At 41.2% G+C, this 17,596-nt stretch overlaps 1 protein-coding gene across 3 annotated transcripts in view; it reads left to right on the forward strand.

Moving 5' to 3' along the window:
* The first annotated feature begins 118 nt into the window (after nt 1-118).
* LOC135514645 (diacylglycerol kinase delta-like) overlaps nt 119-17,596 on the forward strand; it is a 125,179-nt gene continuing 107,701 nt past the window's right edge. For all 3 annotated transcript variants that reach the window (XM_064938108.1, XM_064938109.1, XM_064938110.1), the window contains exons 1-2: nt 119-272; nt 12,589-12,699. In XM_064938108.1, the coding sequence (XP_064794180.1) occupies nt 138-272; nt 12,589-12,699 (246 nt within the window). In that variant the 5' untranslated portion in view covers nt 119-137. The remainder of the gene's footprint in view (nt 273-12,588; nt 12,700-17,596) is intronic.

Consider the following 17,596-nt stretch of genomic DNA (forward strand, 5'->3'; position numbering starts at 1 on the left):
GAGGAGCAGGAGGATGCATGAGTTGAGAAAAACCCCGAGTGGTGCTGCTTTGCCCTGTCTTGACCACAAGGTGGTGCTAATTCCTCTTGACTCCACCTTCTACTCATTGTATATATCATTCCCTGGGGGCGAATGATATGGCGGTGGCAGTCCAAGTCGAGGCCACGGCAAGATGCCTGGATGAATCTTCGGATAGTGAACCAGACCAGGAACATGGATCTCCGCAGAAATTAATACGCAAAGTTTCCACATCGGGTCAGATACGAAGCAAGGTAACCTGTAATTGCATTGGTAACATTGCAGTTCAAAGCCAAAGGCGACCATACTTTTCGGTAGCTGTTCTCTCTATCCGCTATGCTAATTTTCTAGCTTTGCGAGGCCAGATGGGAAACACCGCTCTTTCCTGTCTCTCTACATCCGTGAGATGGCGAGTAGGGTCCCCGGACAGGTCTCGCTTGCGCTAGCTGGAACTATAATAGCTCGAGCTCTCGATATCAGTAACGTTACTGTACTATCATCAGCACCACACCTAACGGTATCATTACTGAGTGTTGATAAATCGTAACGTTAGCTAACCTTCATCAAAACCTTAATCTATTTTAAATTAAAATATATTAAATCCGTGGATTACTGCTGCTAAATAGCTCCATATGTGAATGGCCAGCTGTTTCATAGCAATATGATACTCCTCGATTCTGTTGGCCAGCTCTTGCTAGTTTTTGCTTCTAACTACTATCGTAATTGATTCATTCGGCATCTCGTTTGATATTCATAACTATCTATACGTTTTCAGGAGCACTTATCTGCCAACAAATATGTTGTAATATACAATATTGTACATTGGAGACAGGCTATGTTTTGGCTAATGATTTTCTTTCAAGAGTGATTTCACATATAGGCCCCTTTTTTTTTTTAAATAACCGATTTCAGTCCTCTTTAAAGTGAACTCTGAGAATAAAAAAAAAGAAGCTAAATAACAGTTGTCGTTGTATTCACACTGCCCTTGCCTTTGAAAGAGGACTCAACTGTTTTGCCACTTCACTTCACCTATTTTGTGGGCCGAGTCCTATTTGCGTTCACATTGCTGTATTTAGAAAGGAAGGAAGGAAAGAAAGGAACCAATATATTCTCTGGGTTTATACAAAGCATAGGACGAGCCATTCCATCAGAATGTGTTGTCAGTTGGCTGGCAGAAACCTGGTCTCAGAGCATTTCGTATTATTCTGTACGTAAATCCGTTAGCTAGGCTAGGATTTAGGGTTAAGTTTAGGAGTTAAATTGTTAAGTTTTGGTTAGGGGAAGGGTTGCAGTTAAGGGGCGGCAGGTTAGCCTAGTGGTTAGAGCATTGGACTAGTAACTGAGAGGTTGCAAGTTCAAATCCCCGAGCTGACAAGGTACAAATCTGTCATTCTGCCCCTGAACAGGCAGTTAACCCACTGTTCCTAGGTTGTCATTGAAAATAAGAATTTATTCTTAACTGACTTGCCTAGTAAAATAAAGGTAATATATATATATTTTTTAAAAAGGCATGGGTTAGCTAACATGCTAAGTTGCAAAGTAGCTAAAACATAGTAAGTAGTTAAATAGTTAAAATGCTAAAGTTGTCTGTGTAGTATCTGGGATCTACATCTGTTTATATTAGTTACTGTGCTGTTACTAAGCAGTAATGCATTACGGCAGTGTTACGTTACTACACCTAATAGGAAATGCACATGCGCACTGGGGTGCCGGGAACTGTAAAGCACGAGGGGTTTTGACGAAACAAAAACTAACTGTACTCCCGTCTCCTGCCTGGTAATTTCTCCACAACACAAATATTACAGTCTGTGATGAGATTTGAGCTCGCAACCTTTGTTGCTGGACGTTCGTGTTATACACCCGCCCATCCACCCTGTCTTATGTAAGCGTACCAAACACAACATATCATACTAATTTGCGTGTTCTGGATTTACGTTTACTACGTTACGTCTATGACACCAGGTGCGACAGCTAGATATACCTACTTACATTTTGAAAGCTAACAGATTTGAGTTAAAAGATGACACATTAATTGTAGTCAGAAAATATTATTAACATGTCAATATTATTGGTAACATAATAAATAAAAGAAGAAGAATTGCAGATGAAAAACATTAATTCCACGTCTATTCAATGTTGGTTCAATGTAATTTCATTGAAATGTGGAAACAACGTTGATTCAACAAGTGTGTGCCCAGTGGGAATGCTGTAATTCAACCGAGACTCTGAGCATTTTGTATTATTCTTTACCTAAATCCATGCTGCTCCATTTATTATGTTATGTTTCGTATGGTATGTATTAATGTGGGAATGTCCATCATCCATTTCTTATATGTTACGAAATCCATTTAGTTGTGGATAGCTGGCTAACATTAGCTAGGCTAGGGATTAGGGTTTAAGTCCTGTAAAATTTTATTTGTCACATGCCGAATACCACAACATTACCGTGAAATGCTTACTTACCAACAATGCATAATAATGCTAAAGAAATATAGTAACACAATAAAAAAGGAATAACGAGGCTATATAGAAGGGGTACAATGTGTAGGGCTACAGGGTAGTCAAGGTAATATCTACATGTAGGTATGGGTAACGTGACTATGCATAGATAATAAACACAGAGTAGCAGCAGCGTTCAGTGCATTCAGAAAGTAATCAGGCTAGGTTTGCACAGTTTGGGGAATATTCAGAGGTAGAAACATCCCATAGGAATATTTGGGAAGTAACGGAAATATATGCAAATTAATATTAATACCATTTAAATGTAGATGTTTTTTGCAATGGATATATTTACCATATCATATGGAGACAGAAACATAAACCTTTTACCTTATCATAAGTAGACATAATTGAAAATTATTAAATCCTTCCAATAGAAATTTAAAAAACTATTTAGTTACGAACTTGAATGAAATGAGTTGACTCTTCACATGGGAGGATTTCACTGAACAACAAAAGAAAGGGAATATTGAATGATTCCCAATGATCCATCGTATCTCCCAAAAACGTTTTCAACATACATCTATAAAATAGTCTAGATAGTCTAGAAACTAAAGCTTTGGTTGTCTTCCTCTCAAGCTTCCATTGCTTCTCCCTGGACTTCCGCTTCTCCCTGGACCTCCTCAAAGTCCACCTCTTGAACATCAGACTCTGAGGCTCTGAGGGCTCATCTTCACGGTCACTTTCCAATCTTGTTCAGGATAGCTCGTTGTCAGGCTCAAAAAGCCTCAAATTTGCCCGGATGGCCACTAATTTTTCAACCCTTGTATTGGTCAAGCCTGTTGCGTGCTTTGGTGTGTGTGTTCCCAAACAAGAAACAGTTGCGCTCTAAGGTGGCTGATGTTGGTGGGATTTAGAGGATGATGGAGGCAACAGGGGAAAGTGCCTCAGATCCACAAAGTCCCTTCCACCAGGTGGCTGATGAGATATGTTGGCATGACTGCCATATTGCATCACCATCCCAAAGCCCTTGCTTGGACGTTCGCCAGACTGCCAAGAACCTTGCCCTCATCCAGGCCAAGGTGGCATGACAAGGTAGTGATGACCTTGTTGATCTCTGCACCAGACAGGATGTTCTTGCCAGCATGCATGTACGCTGCGGCGTGTATTGACTTCAGGCAGAAGTCTTCACGCTTTTTGATGTATTTCAAAACTTCAGTTTCCTCTGTTTGGCGCAACAGTGAAGTGGGCAGGGCAGTACAGATTTCTTCTCTTACATCTGCAAGCAGAGTCTGAACATCAGACAGGATGGTCTCCCTGCTGGGCAGCTTCAATGTGGTGCTCTTATTCTTCTCACTTTGCTTGGTGAGGTAGATTGGTGCTTGATGATCCTTCATATACCGTTGAAGTCGGAAGATTACATACACTTAGGTTGGAGTCATTAAAACTAGTTTTTTAACCACTCCACAAATTTCTTGTTAATGTCCCTTTGATAGGATAGTCTTGAACGGAGCTTATTCAGTTTATTCTCCAGTGATTGCACGTTAGCCAGTAGAACGGAGGGTAAAGGCAGATTATCCACTTGCCGAATCAGTCTCGCCAGGCGTCCGGCTTGTCGACCTCTGTAGCGGTGTCTCCTCTTCTTACGAATTATGTGAATTTAGGTCTGGTCCGGGAAGAGCTGTATATCCTTCGCATCCGACTCATTAAAGAAAAGGTCCTCGTCCAGTTGGAGGTGCTTAATTGCTGTTCTGATGTCCAGAAGTGCTTTTCGGTCATAGGAAACGATGGCGGAAACATTATGTACAAAAGAACGTTTAAAACGGAGCATAAAAACACACAAAATAGCACAATTGGTCAGGAGCCCGTAAAACGGTGCCCATCCCCTCCGGTGCCATCCATTCACCAGGGTTAGGTTAAAGGTTAGGGAAAGGGTTAGCTAAAAGGGTTAACAAAAAAAGTGGTCTAAAATCAGGAAAATAGCATTGTCAGCTGGGCTGGATGCTGTGCGAGTACAAACCTACTTATTGTTAAAAGAAACACAAAAACGAACTCGTCATCAATTTTCTCTTTTCCGGAGGACATAAAACAATATAGAGGTAAGAGATTTTGAGACATGACATGTGTTAGCAATTGCGGAGGCTCCAGAGACTTGTGGATGCCAAATCGAGCTCCGTACCGCATCACCGTGTGCCTCTCAAATTGTGTAACAATGCGGAGGGCTTTTATAGGTCTGTTTAGCTCTGCATTTACATGATTGGTTGACGGTAGATGTGGGAGAGAGGTTTTGTATAAACGCAAACTCACTTCCTTGACAACTTCCTTCACAACAGCTCTGCAAAGCACAAGAAATACGATGCCTCATGTCTACCAAATTTATCAAAGTATTTGCGTTCCGGTGGAAGTCATTCACTGTCAATGGAGCAGTTCGCAATGCAATGTTGGGGGTGCCTCATTAGGCTGCGGGGCGTTCTGTGTACCCCATGCGTTTAATATTTTCAACTTTTGCATTGCTTTGCTGTGTGGTGGTACAAACGGAAGTACACACATAGACTCCAACTAGGTAGCTTTTAGCTAGTTGAAAAGAGAAGCACGTGCGTCAAGCACGGAAATCTGGCCAAACAAAACGCTTATGCATCTGGTCAACATCGGGCATGAATGCTCTGACTTCTGCGGAGACCGCATCACAGTAAGTGCTGTACGGCCGCAGCAGATGTCGGATTGACCATGCAGAGACTTAATGCCTCTTGAGTAAATCTGAGCTGAAGATCTTTTTTCAGGCTATTCCGTTAAAACAACTAGATCGTACTGTATGCACATTTTGTAATCACACTTCAAATCTTAATTGGTTAATTTGAAAATGTAATTTTTTGAGGCGCAGCCATAAACTAGTTTTGTACCATGGCAAGTGGTGGGATTGATAAAACCCACATTTTAGGATTTTAGCAAGACCTAAACGATATCATAACCGCCATCGTTAAGAGCCAATACTGTGCAGACTTATTCATCGACCTGGCCAAGGCTTTCGACTCTGTCAATCACCACATTCTTATGTGCAGACTCAACAGCCTTGGTTTCTCAAATGACTGCCTCGCCTGGTTCACCAACTACTTCTCTGATAGAGTTTAGTGTGTCAAATCGGAGGGCCTATTGTCCGGACCTCTGCCAGTCTCTATGGGACTGCCACAGGGTTCAATTCTCGGGCCGACTCTCTTCTCTGTATACATCAATGATGTCGCTCTTGCTGCTGGTGATTCTCTGATCCACCTTTACGCAGATGACACCATTCTGTATACTTCTGGCCCTTCTTTGGACACTGTGTTAACAACCCTCCAGGCAAGCTTCAATACCATACAACTCTCCTTCCGTGGCCTCCAACTGCTCTTAAATGCAAGTAAAACTAAATGAATGCTCTTCAACTGATCGCTGCCCGCACCTGCCCGCCCGTACAGTATCACTACTCTGGACGGTTCTGACTTAAAATATGTGGACAACTACAAATACCTAGGTGTCTGGTTAGACTGTAAACTCTCCTTCCAGACTCACATTAAGCATCGCCAATCCAAAATGAAATCTAGAATTGGCTTCCTGTTTCACAACAAAGCATCCTTCACTCATGCTGCCAAACATACCCTCGTAAAACTGACCATCCTACCGATCCTCGACTTCAGCGATGTCATTTACAAAATAGCCTCCAATACCCTACTCAATAAATTAGATGCAGTCCGTTTGGTCACCAAAGCCCCATATACTACCCACCACTGCGACCTGTACGCTCTTGTTGGCTGGCCCTCGCTTCATACTCGTCGCCAAACCCACTGGCTCCGGGTCATCTACAAGACCCTGCTAGGTAAAGCCCCCCCCCCCCCCTTATCTCAGCTCGCTGGTCACCATGGCAGCACCCACCTGTAGCACGCGCTCCAGCAAGTATATCTCTGGTCACCCCCAAAACCAATTTTTCCTTTGGCCTCCCCTTCCAGTTCTCTGCTGCCAATGACTTGAACGAACTACAAAAATCTCTGAAACTGGAAAACTTATCTCCCTCACTAGCTTTAAGCACCAGCTGTCAGAGCAGCTCACAGATTACTGCACCTGTACATAGCCCATCTATAATTTAGCCCAAACAACTACCCCTTCCCCTACTGTATTTATTTTGCTCCTTTACACCCCATTATTTCTATCTCTACTTTGCACATTCTTCCACTGCAAATCTACCATTCCAGTGTTTTACTTGCTATATTTTTTTACTTCGCCACCATGGCCTTTTTTTCCTTTACCTCCCTTATCTCACTTCATTTTCTGACATTGTATATAGACTTATTTTTCTACTGTATTATTGACTGTATGTTTGTTTTACTCCATGTGTAACTCTGTGTTGTTGTATGTGTCGAACTGCTTCGCTTTATCTTGCCCTGGTCGCAATTGTAAATGAGAACTTGTTCTCAACTTGCCTACCTGGTTAAATAAAAGTGAAATAAATAAAGAATTCTCCTATATTAATTTCACATTTCCACAAAAGGCAAAGGGTTTCCTTTCAAAAGGTATCAAGAATATGCATATCCTTGCTTCAGATCCTGAGCTACAGGCAGTTAGATTTGGGTATGTTATTTTAGGTGAAAATGGAAAAGAAAGGGTCAGATCCTTAATTAAGTAATGGAGTGCGAGATTGAAGCAGTCACCAACTACATCATTCTCATGGAAAACCAGGGGATTGCAGTAAACAAAAACTGTGTCCATCGGGGCTCTTCCTTTTCATGTTTTGCTGGCTCTCATTTCATTGTTGTTGCGCTTCAGTCTTGTTAATTACTTCCTTTTATATTTGTTCCTAAACTGCTACATTTTGTGTGTACACAACACATTTTTCCTATACTAACCGTTGGTAGCGGAAGGCACACTAACGCCCTGGACCAGAGCTAAGCTGTCACCTGCTACCACCCATTGAGCAGTAGTTCCTATTGAAATGAATATATAGCCGTGGTGGCAGCTCTGTGCCCATTCTTACAGTCATATTGGCTATCACAGTATTAGGCTAACTTTCTTGTAAACAAGGAATCATATTCACCTCAGACCTTCAAAGCCCTTTTAATTATTTTTTTTAAAGCTATGCTATGATGATAAAGCTGTTATGACTAAGGCTCTGGCGGTCAACCAGTGATTGTCATGCAAATAACTTCAGGTCTCACAGGTATTGGACCATTAATTAACATTAACACGTTTAGTATCTATTTCCTGGCTTCCACACACAGCCTAAAAGCCACTGATACAGACCTTTTGGAACATCTACATTTTCAGTCTAAATCCATGTAATATAGCCTACACCATCACAATAAATCCATTATTTATTTTAGACAGGTCTAAAGAAACATGATATTGTAATCTATTTTAAAAGAACAGCATACCCTCATATCTGGCTATGTTATATGGCTGTGGGCTATGCTAGTTCATTTAGCAGACAAGATTTGCTTAGAATTCCTTGGCATTATTTTATAGTATGCAGAATACAATTGAACATATCTGAATAAAGTAGAAAATGCATTTTCTCCATGCGATTTTGAGGGAGTGTCAGGAGTGTGCAAATGTGGCTATTCTGTGTTGAGCGGTTAACAAAGAAACAGGTTCTCATATGCTTCATTTTGAGTTATTTATGTAACTTTAGTTGTGATACAAAAGTGAAGTTATATGCTTTGATTTAATACATTCTAAGGCTGCATTCGACTCTAATGATTTGAAAGAAGTCGCATGAAAGGCATGCTCTCTCCTTGCTCCGGCTGCACACTTCATTAGTCTCATCACCTACTCCTGTTTATACAAAAAAAAATACAATCATTCAAAATAGGCTACTAAAACAGGATTTTGGCCACAGAGATATTTAGCTTATTTTTTATAATAAATTGTGTATTGTTTTAAATTGTATTGTTTACAGTCGGAAGGAAAGGCAGAGAGCAATTTGACCAGATTATTGTTGAGTTGCGTCTCTGTGAAAAGTAGAGGCCAAGCCAGGCATACCGCAATTTTCAAAATACAATTGCAGGTAAACATAATTTGGAAAGAAAATGGTTATTGCTGTAGAACGAAGACAATGAAAGGACTATTATGTCTTTTTAGTTATCAAAAATGATCAACCTAATTGAGCGAACAACAGTATAGCACCAGCGTATCTCCCTGGTGATTTCCCTTTGAGTGCGCACTATGCTTATTCACTATTTATCATTGTTGGGTCAGTGCTTCTTAAAAGTTTGTTTTTGGAAAATAATTTCCTCCTCAAGGACGTTCAGAGACTTGTTCCGAAGTCTCACTCCTGCGTTGTCTTGGCTGTGTGCTGGGTCGTTGTCCTGTTGGAAGGTGAACCTTCGCCCCAGTCTGAGGTCCTGAGCGCTCTGGAACAGGTTTTCATCAAGGATCTCTCTGTACATTTCTCCATTCATCTTTCCCTCATGCAAAGATAAAAGAAACATAGGCCTACTATACATGCTCAGCCATGCATTGAACTGTCTTTTTTTGCGAACAGTGATTGAGTTGTATTATTAGCCTAAATTATGACTATCCAATCTACTCATCACATTACCAATAGGTCTGCAATTGGTATTAGGTCTGCAATTACATAGGTCTGCAAATGCGATTATGCATGTAATGCATTATTATAAAGGTGCATTTTTATGGTAACTGATTTTCCCCAAACTTGAAACTCAGGAGCCGCCGGTTAGGCTAACCCGGTTGTAAAGTGGATTAATGTGCTTAATTTTAAGCAGCACGAGAAAGCCGGATCCTCTTTTAGATAGTGGCCAGTCAAAACTCTCTTTTCACACGCTGGGCATCATTCACAAGTGATAGATAATACATCATTCACAAGTGATAATATTGTCGCCCATCAGACTATTGTTCATTTAATCTGGGCTTTTACATGTATTAAATAATATGTGACATTTTTTAAATATATTTTAGAATGGACTATTTATCATTCACCTGTCAGAAGCAGGGGAGGATGATCTATGCATATAAATAGCGAATGGAGGATGCTTTTCCCTTGGTTCATTTTCATGCCAGCCAGGTAGGCTATACTCCTGTTATAAAGTGAAGCAATGTGCTTAATATAGTAGGCCTAGCCTATTAAGCTGATGGGATCCTCCTCTTTTTAATAGAGGCCATCAAAACTCTGTTTTCTCACGCATTTGCTTAACCAATAGAAAATTGGGCAACGTGAGCTCATGGTCTCTCATGATGTTTGATTTGATTTTCAAAAGCATTTGCATTGATGTCAGAGGGATTAGAGTGCCAATAGAGTGCTGAGTACCAGGCCATTACTGGCTGGCATTTAGCACGTTTGGTAGATTATTATTGACCATCAGCAGCATCAAAGCACAGCTTTGGAGTTACCGGTGTGGCGGACTGGCGGTAATACGTCACTGTAACACTGTAGTTATGACTGACTGCTTAGATTTAGATGTATTCAAATCTGGACTACAAAGCCAGTTCCACTGCTGATTTTCACCAGGGACTGATTTAGACCTGGGATACCAAGTGGGTAAAATTATCAGGTAGAACAGAAAACCAGCAGTACTCTGGACCTCCAGAATCGGATTTGAATATCCCTGCCTTAGGTGATGCTTTACTGCGCAGCACTGCTTTTCAAAGCAGAGGATGACTGTGGAGAGCATGCGGTCAGAGCAAATTGTTGGTTCATCAACAATTCTCTGGTAGCCCCTAATGCTAACATTTGATGCTCACACAAAATGTTGTCTCCACTGGAAGGCTAAGTTCCAATACTCCACTCTCTGACTTTTTCGCATAGATTTAACAATGGTGAGCAACTTCTTCCAGTAACTTCTTCCTATGCATTTAAATCCATGCCATGGAGTTTGCAAGTGCACACTTTGGAAGAAGGTTGGAGATTTTGGGACACACCCTATCTTTTTTTGCAGAGTCTCTAATTGGTTAGGTAGAATTCAAGATAGTAGGCCTACCTCCTTCCTACATTTAGACACTAGGTGGGTTTATTTGTGAACTGACTGTGTGTCTCCGCTCTCCAGCTTTGGCAATGTCTTAATGTCAAGCCCAGTTCAGTGACTCTGCCTCCCTGGATATGTAAATCAACCATGGCCAATGCTACTGTCCAAACCCCCTATATGTCAGAGTAGAGGAGCTAGGCTAGGCTATACAGTGCCTTGCGAAAGTATTCGGCCCCCTTGAACTTTGCGACCTTTTGCCACATTTCAGGCTTCAAACATAAAGATATAAAACTGTATTTTTTTGTGAAGAATCAACAAGTGGGACACAATCATGAAGTGGAACGACATTTATTAGATATTTCAAACTTTTTTAACAAATCAAAAACTGAAAAATTGGGCGTGCAAAATTATTCAGCCCCTTTACTTTCAGTGCAGCAAACTCTCCCCAGAAGTTCAGTGAGGATCTCTGAATGATCCAATGTTGACCTAAATGACTAATGATGATAAATACAATCCACCTGTGTGTAATCAAGTCTCAGTATAAATGCACCTGCACTGTGATAGTCTCAGAGGTCCGTTAAAAGCGCAGAGAGCATCATGAAGAACAAGGAACACACCAGGCAGGTCCGAGATACTGTTGTGAAGAAGTTTAAAGCCGGATTTGGATACAAAAAGATTTCCCAATCTTTAAACATCCCAAGGAGCACTGTGCAAGATATAATATTGAAATGGAAGGAGTATCAGACCACTGCAAATCTACCAAGACCTGGCCGTCCCTCTAAACTTTTAGCTCATACAAGGAGAAGACTGATCAGAGATGCAGCCAAGAGGCTCATGATCACTCTGGATGAACTGCAGAGATCTACAGCTGAGGTGGGAGACTGTTCATAGGACAACAATCAGTCGTATATTGCACAAATCTGGCCTTTATGGAAGAGTGGCAAGAAGAAAGCCATTTCTTAAAGATATCCATAAAAAGTGTCGTTTAAAGTTTGCCACAAGCCACCTGGGAGACACACCAAACATGTGGAAGAAGGTGCTCTGGTCAGATGAAACCAAAATTGAACGTTTTGGCAACAATGCAAAACGTTATGTTTGGCGTAAAAGCAACACAGCTCATCACCCTGAAAACACCATCCCCACTGTCAGACATGGTGGTGGCAGCATCATGGTTTGGGCCTGCTTTTCTTCAGCAGGGACAGGGAAGATGATTAAAATTGATGGGAAGATGGATGGAGCCAAATACAGGACCATTCTGGAAGAAAACCTGATGGAGTCTGCAAAAGACCTGAGACTGGGACGGAGATTTGTCTTCCAACAAGACGATGATCCAAAACATAAAGCAAAATCTACAATGGAATGGTTCAAAAATAAACATATCCAGGTGTTAGAATGGCCAAGTCAAAGTGCAGACCTGAATCCAATCGAGAATCTGTGGAAAGAACTGAAAACTGCTGTTCACAAATGCTCTCCATCCAACCTCACTGAGCTCAAGCTGTTTTGCAAGGAGGAATGGGAAAAAAATTTCAGTCTCTCGATGTGCAAAACTGATAGAGACATACCCCAAGCGACTTATAGCTGTAATAGCAGCAAAAGGTGGCGCTACAAAGTATTAACTTAAGGGGGCTGAATAATTTTGCACGCCCAATTTTTCATTTTTTGATTTGTTCAAAAAGTTTGAAAGATCCAATTAATGTCGTTCCACTTCATGATTGTGTCCCACTTGTTGTTGATTCTTCACAAAAAAATACAGTTTTATATCTTTATGTTTGAGGCCTGAAATGTGGCAAAAGGTCGCAAAGTTCAAGGGGGCCGAATACTTTCGCAAGACACTGTATCTCTGGTGGTAAGAGTGGTCAGTGCTGCAGGGGTTCGGGTTGCTGAGCTTGGTAGATTAAGGGAGACATCGTTCAGACATTGTGAATGGCTGGCATTGTTAGTGCAGCTCAGGGGATTATACATTCGATTTCACAGACGTTCCCGAGAAAAGCTTGTGTGGTTCATGATGATATTATATTCTTACCTATTTATATAGTCATGGGGTTGATGTTTTGATAAGGCTGCACATTGATGATCCCATGCATCACTTGTGTTTGTGTGTATGTGCATGTACTTTAGTGTGTGTGTGTGTTTGGGAGGATGGGGACGTCACTGACTAGTCTCCCTACGTTTTCATCCTGTGCAGACGATCCTGAAGGAGGGCAAATTGGTAAAACAGACCAACTCGTTCCAGCGCTGGAAGAGACGCTACTTCAAACTGCGTGGGAGGACTCTGTACTATGCCAAGACTGCCAAGGTTGGTATTAATTTTTTACCCTTTATGTATACAGTGAGACATTTTTGTTGTTGTTTTGGCTCTGTACTTCAGCAAATGATACAATTACTATTAATTTGAAGATATATTCATCCATATCGAGTAAACCATTTTAGGGGACCAAAAGTATTTGGGACAAATTCATGTAATTGTATTTGTTTTTATTATCTATCCCCAATTCCTGGGGCCAATCAACATTAAGGCAATTATATACAATTTTAAAAACATTTCACAACACATTAAGTGTCTGCCCTCAGGCCACTACTCTACTTCCACATATCCACACATCTACAACGCAAATACTGTGTGTGTGTGTCTCCACAGTCCTCTCTGTTCCATTTTTTTTATTTGAAATTTGACCCCTTTTTCTCCCCAATTTCGTGGTATCCAATTGTTTTTAATAGCTACTATCTTGTCTCATTGCTATAACTCCCGTGCGGGCTCGGGAGAGACGAAGGTTGAAAAAAGTAATGCGTCCTCCGACACACAACCCAACCAAGCTGCACTGCTTCTTAACACAGCGCGCATCCAACCCGGAAGCCAGCTGCACCAATGTGTTGGAGGAAACACCCTGGCAACCTTGGTTAGTGTGCACTGCACCCGGCCCGCCACAGGAGTCGCTGGTGCGCGATGAGTCAAGGATATCCCTACCGGCCGAACCCCTCCCTAACCCGGACGACGCTGGGCCAATTGTGCGTCGCCCCACGGACCTCCCGGTCCCGGCCAGTTGTGACAGAGCAGTGCCCTTAACCACTGCGCCACCCGGGAGGCACCCATAAGGTGTATTTTTATCAGTTTTTTTACATCAGATTTTACTGGTTGCATGAGTTACTTGATGTGGAATAGACTTCCATGTAGTCATAGCTCTATGTAGTACTGAAAAACAGCTTCTATCTCAAGGCCATCAGACTGTTAAACACATTAGAGGCTGCTGCCTATAGGCATAGAATAGGAATCACTGGCCACTTTAAGGAATGGAACACTAGTCACTTTAACAATGTTTACATATGTGGAGTTACTCATCTCGTATGTATATACTGCATTTTATACTATTCTACCATATCTCATTCACTTAATAATGCTAACATATCTTGCATTACTTATCTCATATGTACAGTTGAAGTCGAAGTTCACATACACCTTCGCCAAGCACATTTAAACTTAGTTTTTCACAATTCCTGACATTTAATCCTAATAAAAATGTCCTGTCTTATGTCAGTTAGGATCACCACTATATTTTAAGAACGTGACAAGTCAGAATAATAGTAGAGAGGGATTTATTTCAGCTTTTATTTCTTTCATCACATTCCTAGTGGGTCAGAAGTTTACGTACACTCAATTAGTATTTGGTAGCATTGCCTTTAAATTGTTTAACTTGGGTCCAACGTTTTGGGTAGCCTTCCACAATAATTTGCGTGAATTTTGGCCCATTCCTTCTGACAGAGCTGGTGCAACTGAGTCAGGTTTGTAGGCCTCCTTGTTCGCACACACTTTTTCAGTTCTGCCCACAAATTGTCTATAGGATTGAGGTCAGGGCTTTGTGATGGCCACTCCAATACCTTGACTTTGTTGTCCTTAAGCCATTTTGCCACAACTTTGGAAGTATACCTTGGGTCATTGTCCATTTGGAAGACCCATTTGCGACCAAGCTTTAATTGATGCCTTGAGATGTTGCTTCAATATATCCTCATGACGCCATCTCTTTTGTGATTTGCACCAGTCCCTCCTGCAGCAAAACACCCCACAACATGATGCTGCCACCCCCGTGTTTCACGGTTGGGATGGTGTTCTTCGGCTTGCAAGCTTCCCCCCTTTTCCCCCAAACATAACGATGGTCCTAATGGCCAAACAGTTCTATTTTTGTTTCATCAGACCAGAGGACATTTCTCCAAAAAGTACGATCTTTGTCTCCATGTGCAGTTGCAAACCGTAGTCTGACTATTTTATGGCGGTTTTGGAGCAGTGGCCTCTTCCTTGCTGAGCGGCTTTTCAGGTTATGTTGATATAGGACTCGTTTTACTGTGGATGTAGATATTTTGGTACCGGTTTCCTCCAGCATCTTCACAAGGTCTTTTGCTGCTGTTCTGGGATTGATTTGCACTTTTCGCACCACGGTACGTTCATCTCTAGGAGACAGAACGCGTCTCCTTCCTGAGCGGTATGAAGGCTGCGTGGTCCCATGGTGTTTATACTTGCATACTATTGTTTGTACAGATGAACGTGGTACCTTCAGGCGTTTGGAAATTGCTCCCACCGATGAACCAGACTTGTAGAGGTCTACAATTCTTTTCTGAGGTCTTGGCTGATTTCTTTTTATTTTCCCATGATGATGTCAAGCAGAGGCACCGAGTTTGAAGGTAGGCCTTGAAATACATCCACAGGTACACCTCCAATTGACAAATTATGTCAATTAGCCTATCAGAAGCTTCTAAAGAAATGACATACTTTTCTGGAATATTCCAAGCTGTTTAAAGGCACAGTCATCTTATTGTATGTAAACTTCTGACCCATTGGAATTGTGATACAGTGCATTTATAAGTGAAATAATCTGTCTGTAGACAATTGTTGGAAAAATGACTTGTGTCATGCGCAAAGTAGATGTCCTAACCGACTTGCCAAAACTATAGTTTGTTAACAAGAAATTTGTGGAGTGGTTGAAAAACAAGTTTTAATGACTCCAACCTAAGTGTATGTAAACTTCGGACTTCAACTGTATATACAGTTTTTTTTCTATACTATTCTACTGTGTCTTAGTCCTTTTCCGCTCTGACATCACTTGTCCATATGTATACAGTCTTAATTCATTCCTACTTAGAATTGTGTTTATTGGGTATATGTCATGTAATTTGTTAGATATTACTGCACAATCGAAGCTAGAAGCACTAGCATTTTGCTACACCTGCAATAACATCTGCGAATCACGTGTATGTGACCAATAAAATGTTATTTTATTTACTGTGTGTCTGCCCATAGTCTGTGCTGGACTTGGGATCTGTGAATAGACCTCTGTTGGCATGTATTGGGTATGCATAGGTGTCTGAGCTGTGTGCTAGTTGTTTAAACAAACAACTCAGTGCATTCAACATGTCAATTCTTCTCACAAATACAAGTAGTGATGAAGTCGATCTCTCCTCTACCTTGAGCCAGGAGAGATTGACATGCATATTATTCATTTTAGCTCTCCGTGTACATTTATTTCTTGCCACCATTCTGAAACTGACTGCAGCTCTTTAAGTGTTGCAGTAATTTCACTTGCTGTAGTAGCTGACGTGTATAGTGTTGAGTCATCAGCATGCATACAATAGACACACAGGCTTTACTCAGAGCCAGTGGTAGGTCATTAGTTAAGAGTGAAAAAATTAATGAGCCTAGACAGCTGCCCTGGGAAATGCCTGACTCTACCTGGAGGCCCCACTGAACACCCTCTGTGTTCTGTTAGTCAGGTAACTCTCGATCCACAATATAGCAGGGGATGTAAAGCCATAACACTTATGTTTTTCCAGTAGCAGGCTATGATCGATAATGTCAAAAGCTGCACTGAAGTCTAACACAACAACGACCACAATCTTTTTATCTGCAATTTCTCTCAGCCATTCAGTCATTTGTGTAAGTGCTGTGCTTATTGAATGTCCTTCCCTATTAAGCATGCTGATAGTCTTGTCAATTTGTTTACTTTAAAATAGCATTGTATCTGGTCAAACACAATTTTTAGGTAACAGTCTGGTTGGCTTGAGCCAGTAAGGGGGGCTTTACTATTCTTAGTAGTGATGCACCGATATGACAATTTTGGCCGATACCGATATCCGATATTTTCCTTGCCAAAAAAAACAGATACCAATAACCGATTATTGAACATTTTAGCGGCCTTTTTAAACATTCTAGTACAGTTAAATAGTTAACACACACACACATGGACGCAGCAGTCTAAGGCACTGAAAGAGGTGTCACTACAGTCCCTGGTTCGAATCCTGGCTATCACATCCGGCTGTGATCTGGAGTCCTAAAGGGCGGCGCACAATTAGCCCAGCGTTGTCAGGGTTTGGCCGGGATAGGCCATCATTGTAAATAAGAATTTGTTCTTAACTGACTCGCCTAGTTAAATAAAGCTTACACACACACACCGCACTGACCAAAAAGTTATTTTGTTGCCGTTTACGTATGTCCCCATTACCAGTAAAACATAATCAAAACCTATTTATTTCACTTACTTGCTGTTCTTTTTCTTTGTTCATTTGCTCAGTCGTTTCATTCTCAACCAGGATTTGAATGAAATGCCGTTTGGGTCTTTGCATGTCAAAAAATAAAACATTGACCAGTAGATAACACTATTTGACGTGTCAACTTAGCTCGTTGACCAATCATGGCCTGACTATGAGTTCACATCACATAGTATTTTAACGCATACATACATTTTTTACGTTGTTATTACACATTGATTACACTATCACTTATATTTCATGTCACAACGTACGTATGCTATGATGCTGGTAAAATTGTCTCGTGCACCTACAGTGCTGGTCATAAAAAAAGTTTGTTTGCATCCATGAGCTAGCTATGTTCTTCCCCAAAAACAATCTGTTGCAGTAGCTAGCTATCTAACTATATAGCTAGGCGGCATCATCTTAACTAACCCTAATTTATAAGACTTTGATTAATAGTGATCAGACCCATCGTATGTGAAGATAGCCACAATAAGGATTAGCCCCAATAGTGGACTTTGCGGTTAGCCTTCAAAATAAAATTATGTGATAATTCTACTTTTTGTTTTAATTTGCATCACTGTCAATGACATACTTTTATTTTGAAGGCAAACTGCATATTCCACTATTTGTGCCTAATCCTTATTGTGGATATGCTTAACACCCCGGCAGTCCTACAA

The sequence above is a fragment of the Oncorhynchus masou genome, chromosome 26, assembly GCF_036934945.1.
Source record: "Oncorhynchus masou masou isolate Uvic2021 chromosome 26, UVic_Omas_1.1, whole genome shotgun sequence".
In the NCBI taxonomy this organism is placed as follows: domain Eukaryota; kingdom Metazoa; phylum Chordata; class Actinopteri; order Salmoniformes; family Salmonidae; genus Oncorhynchus; species Oncorhynchus masou.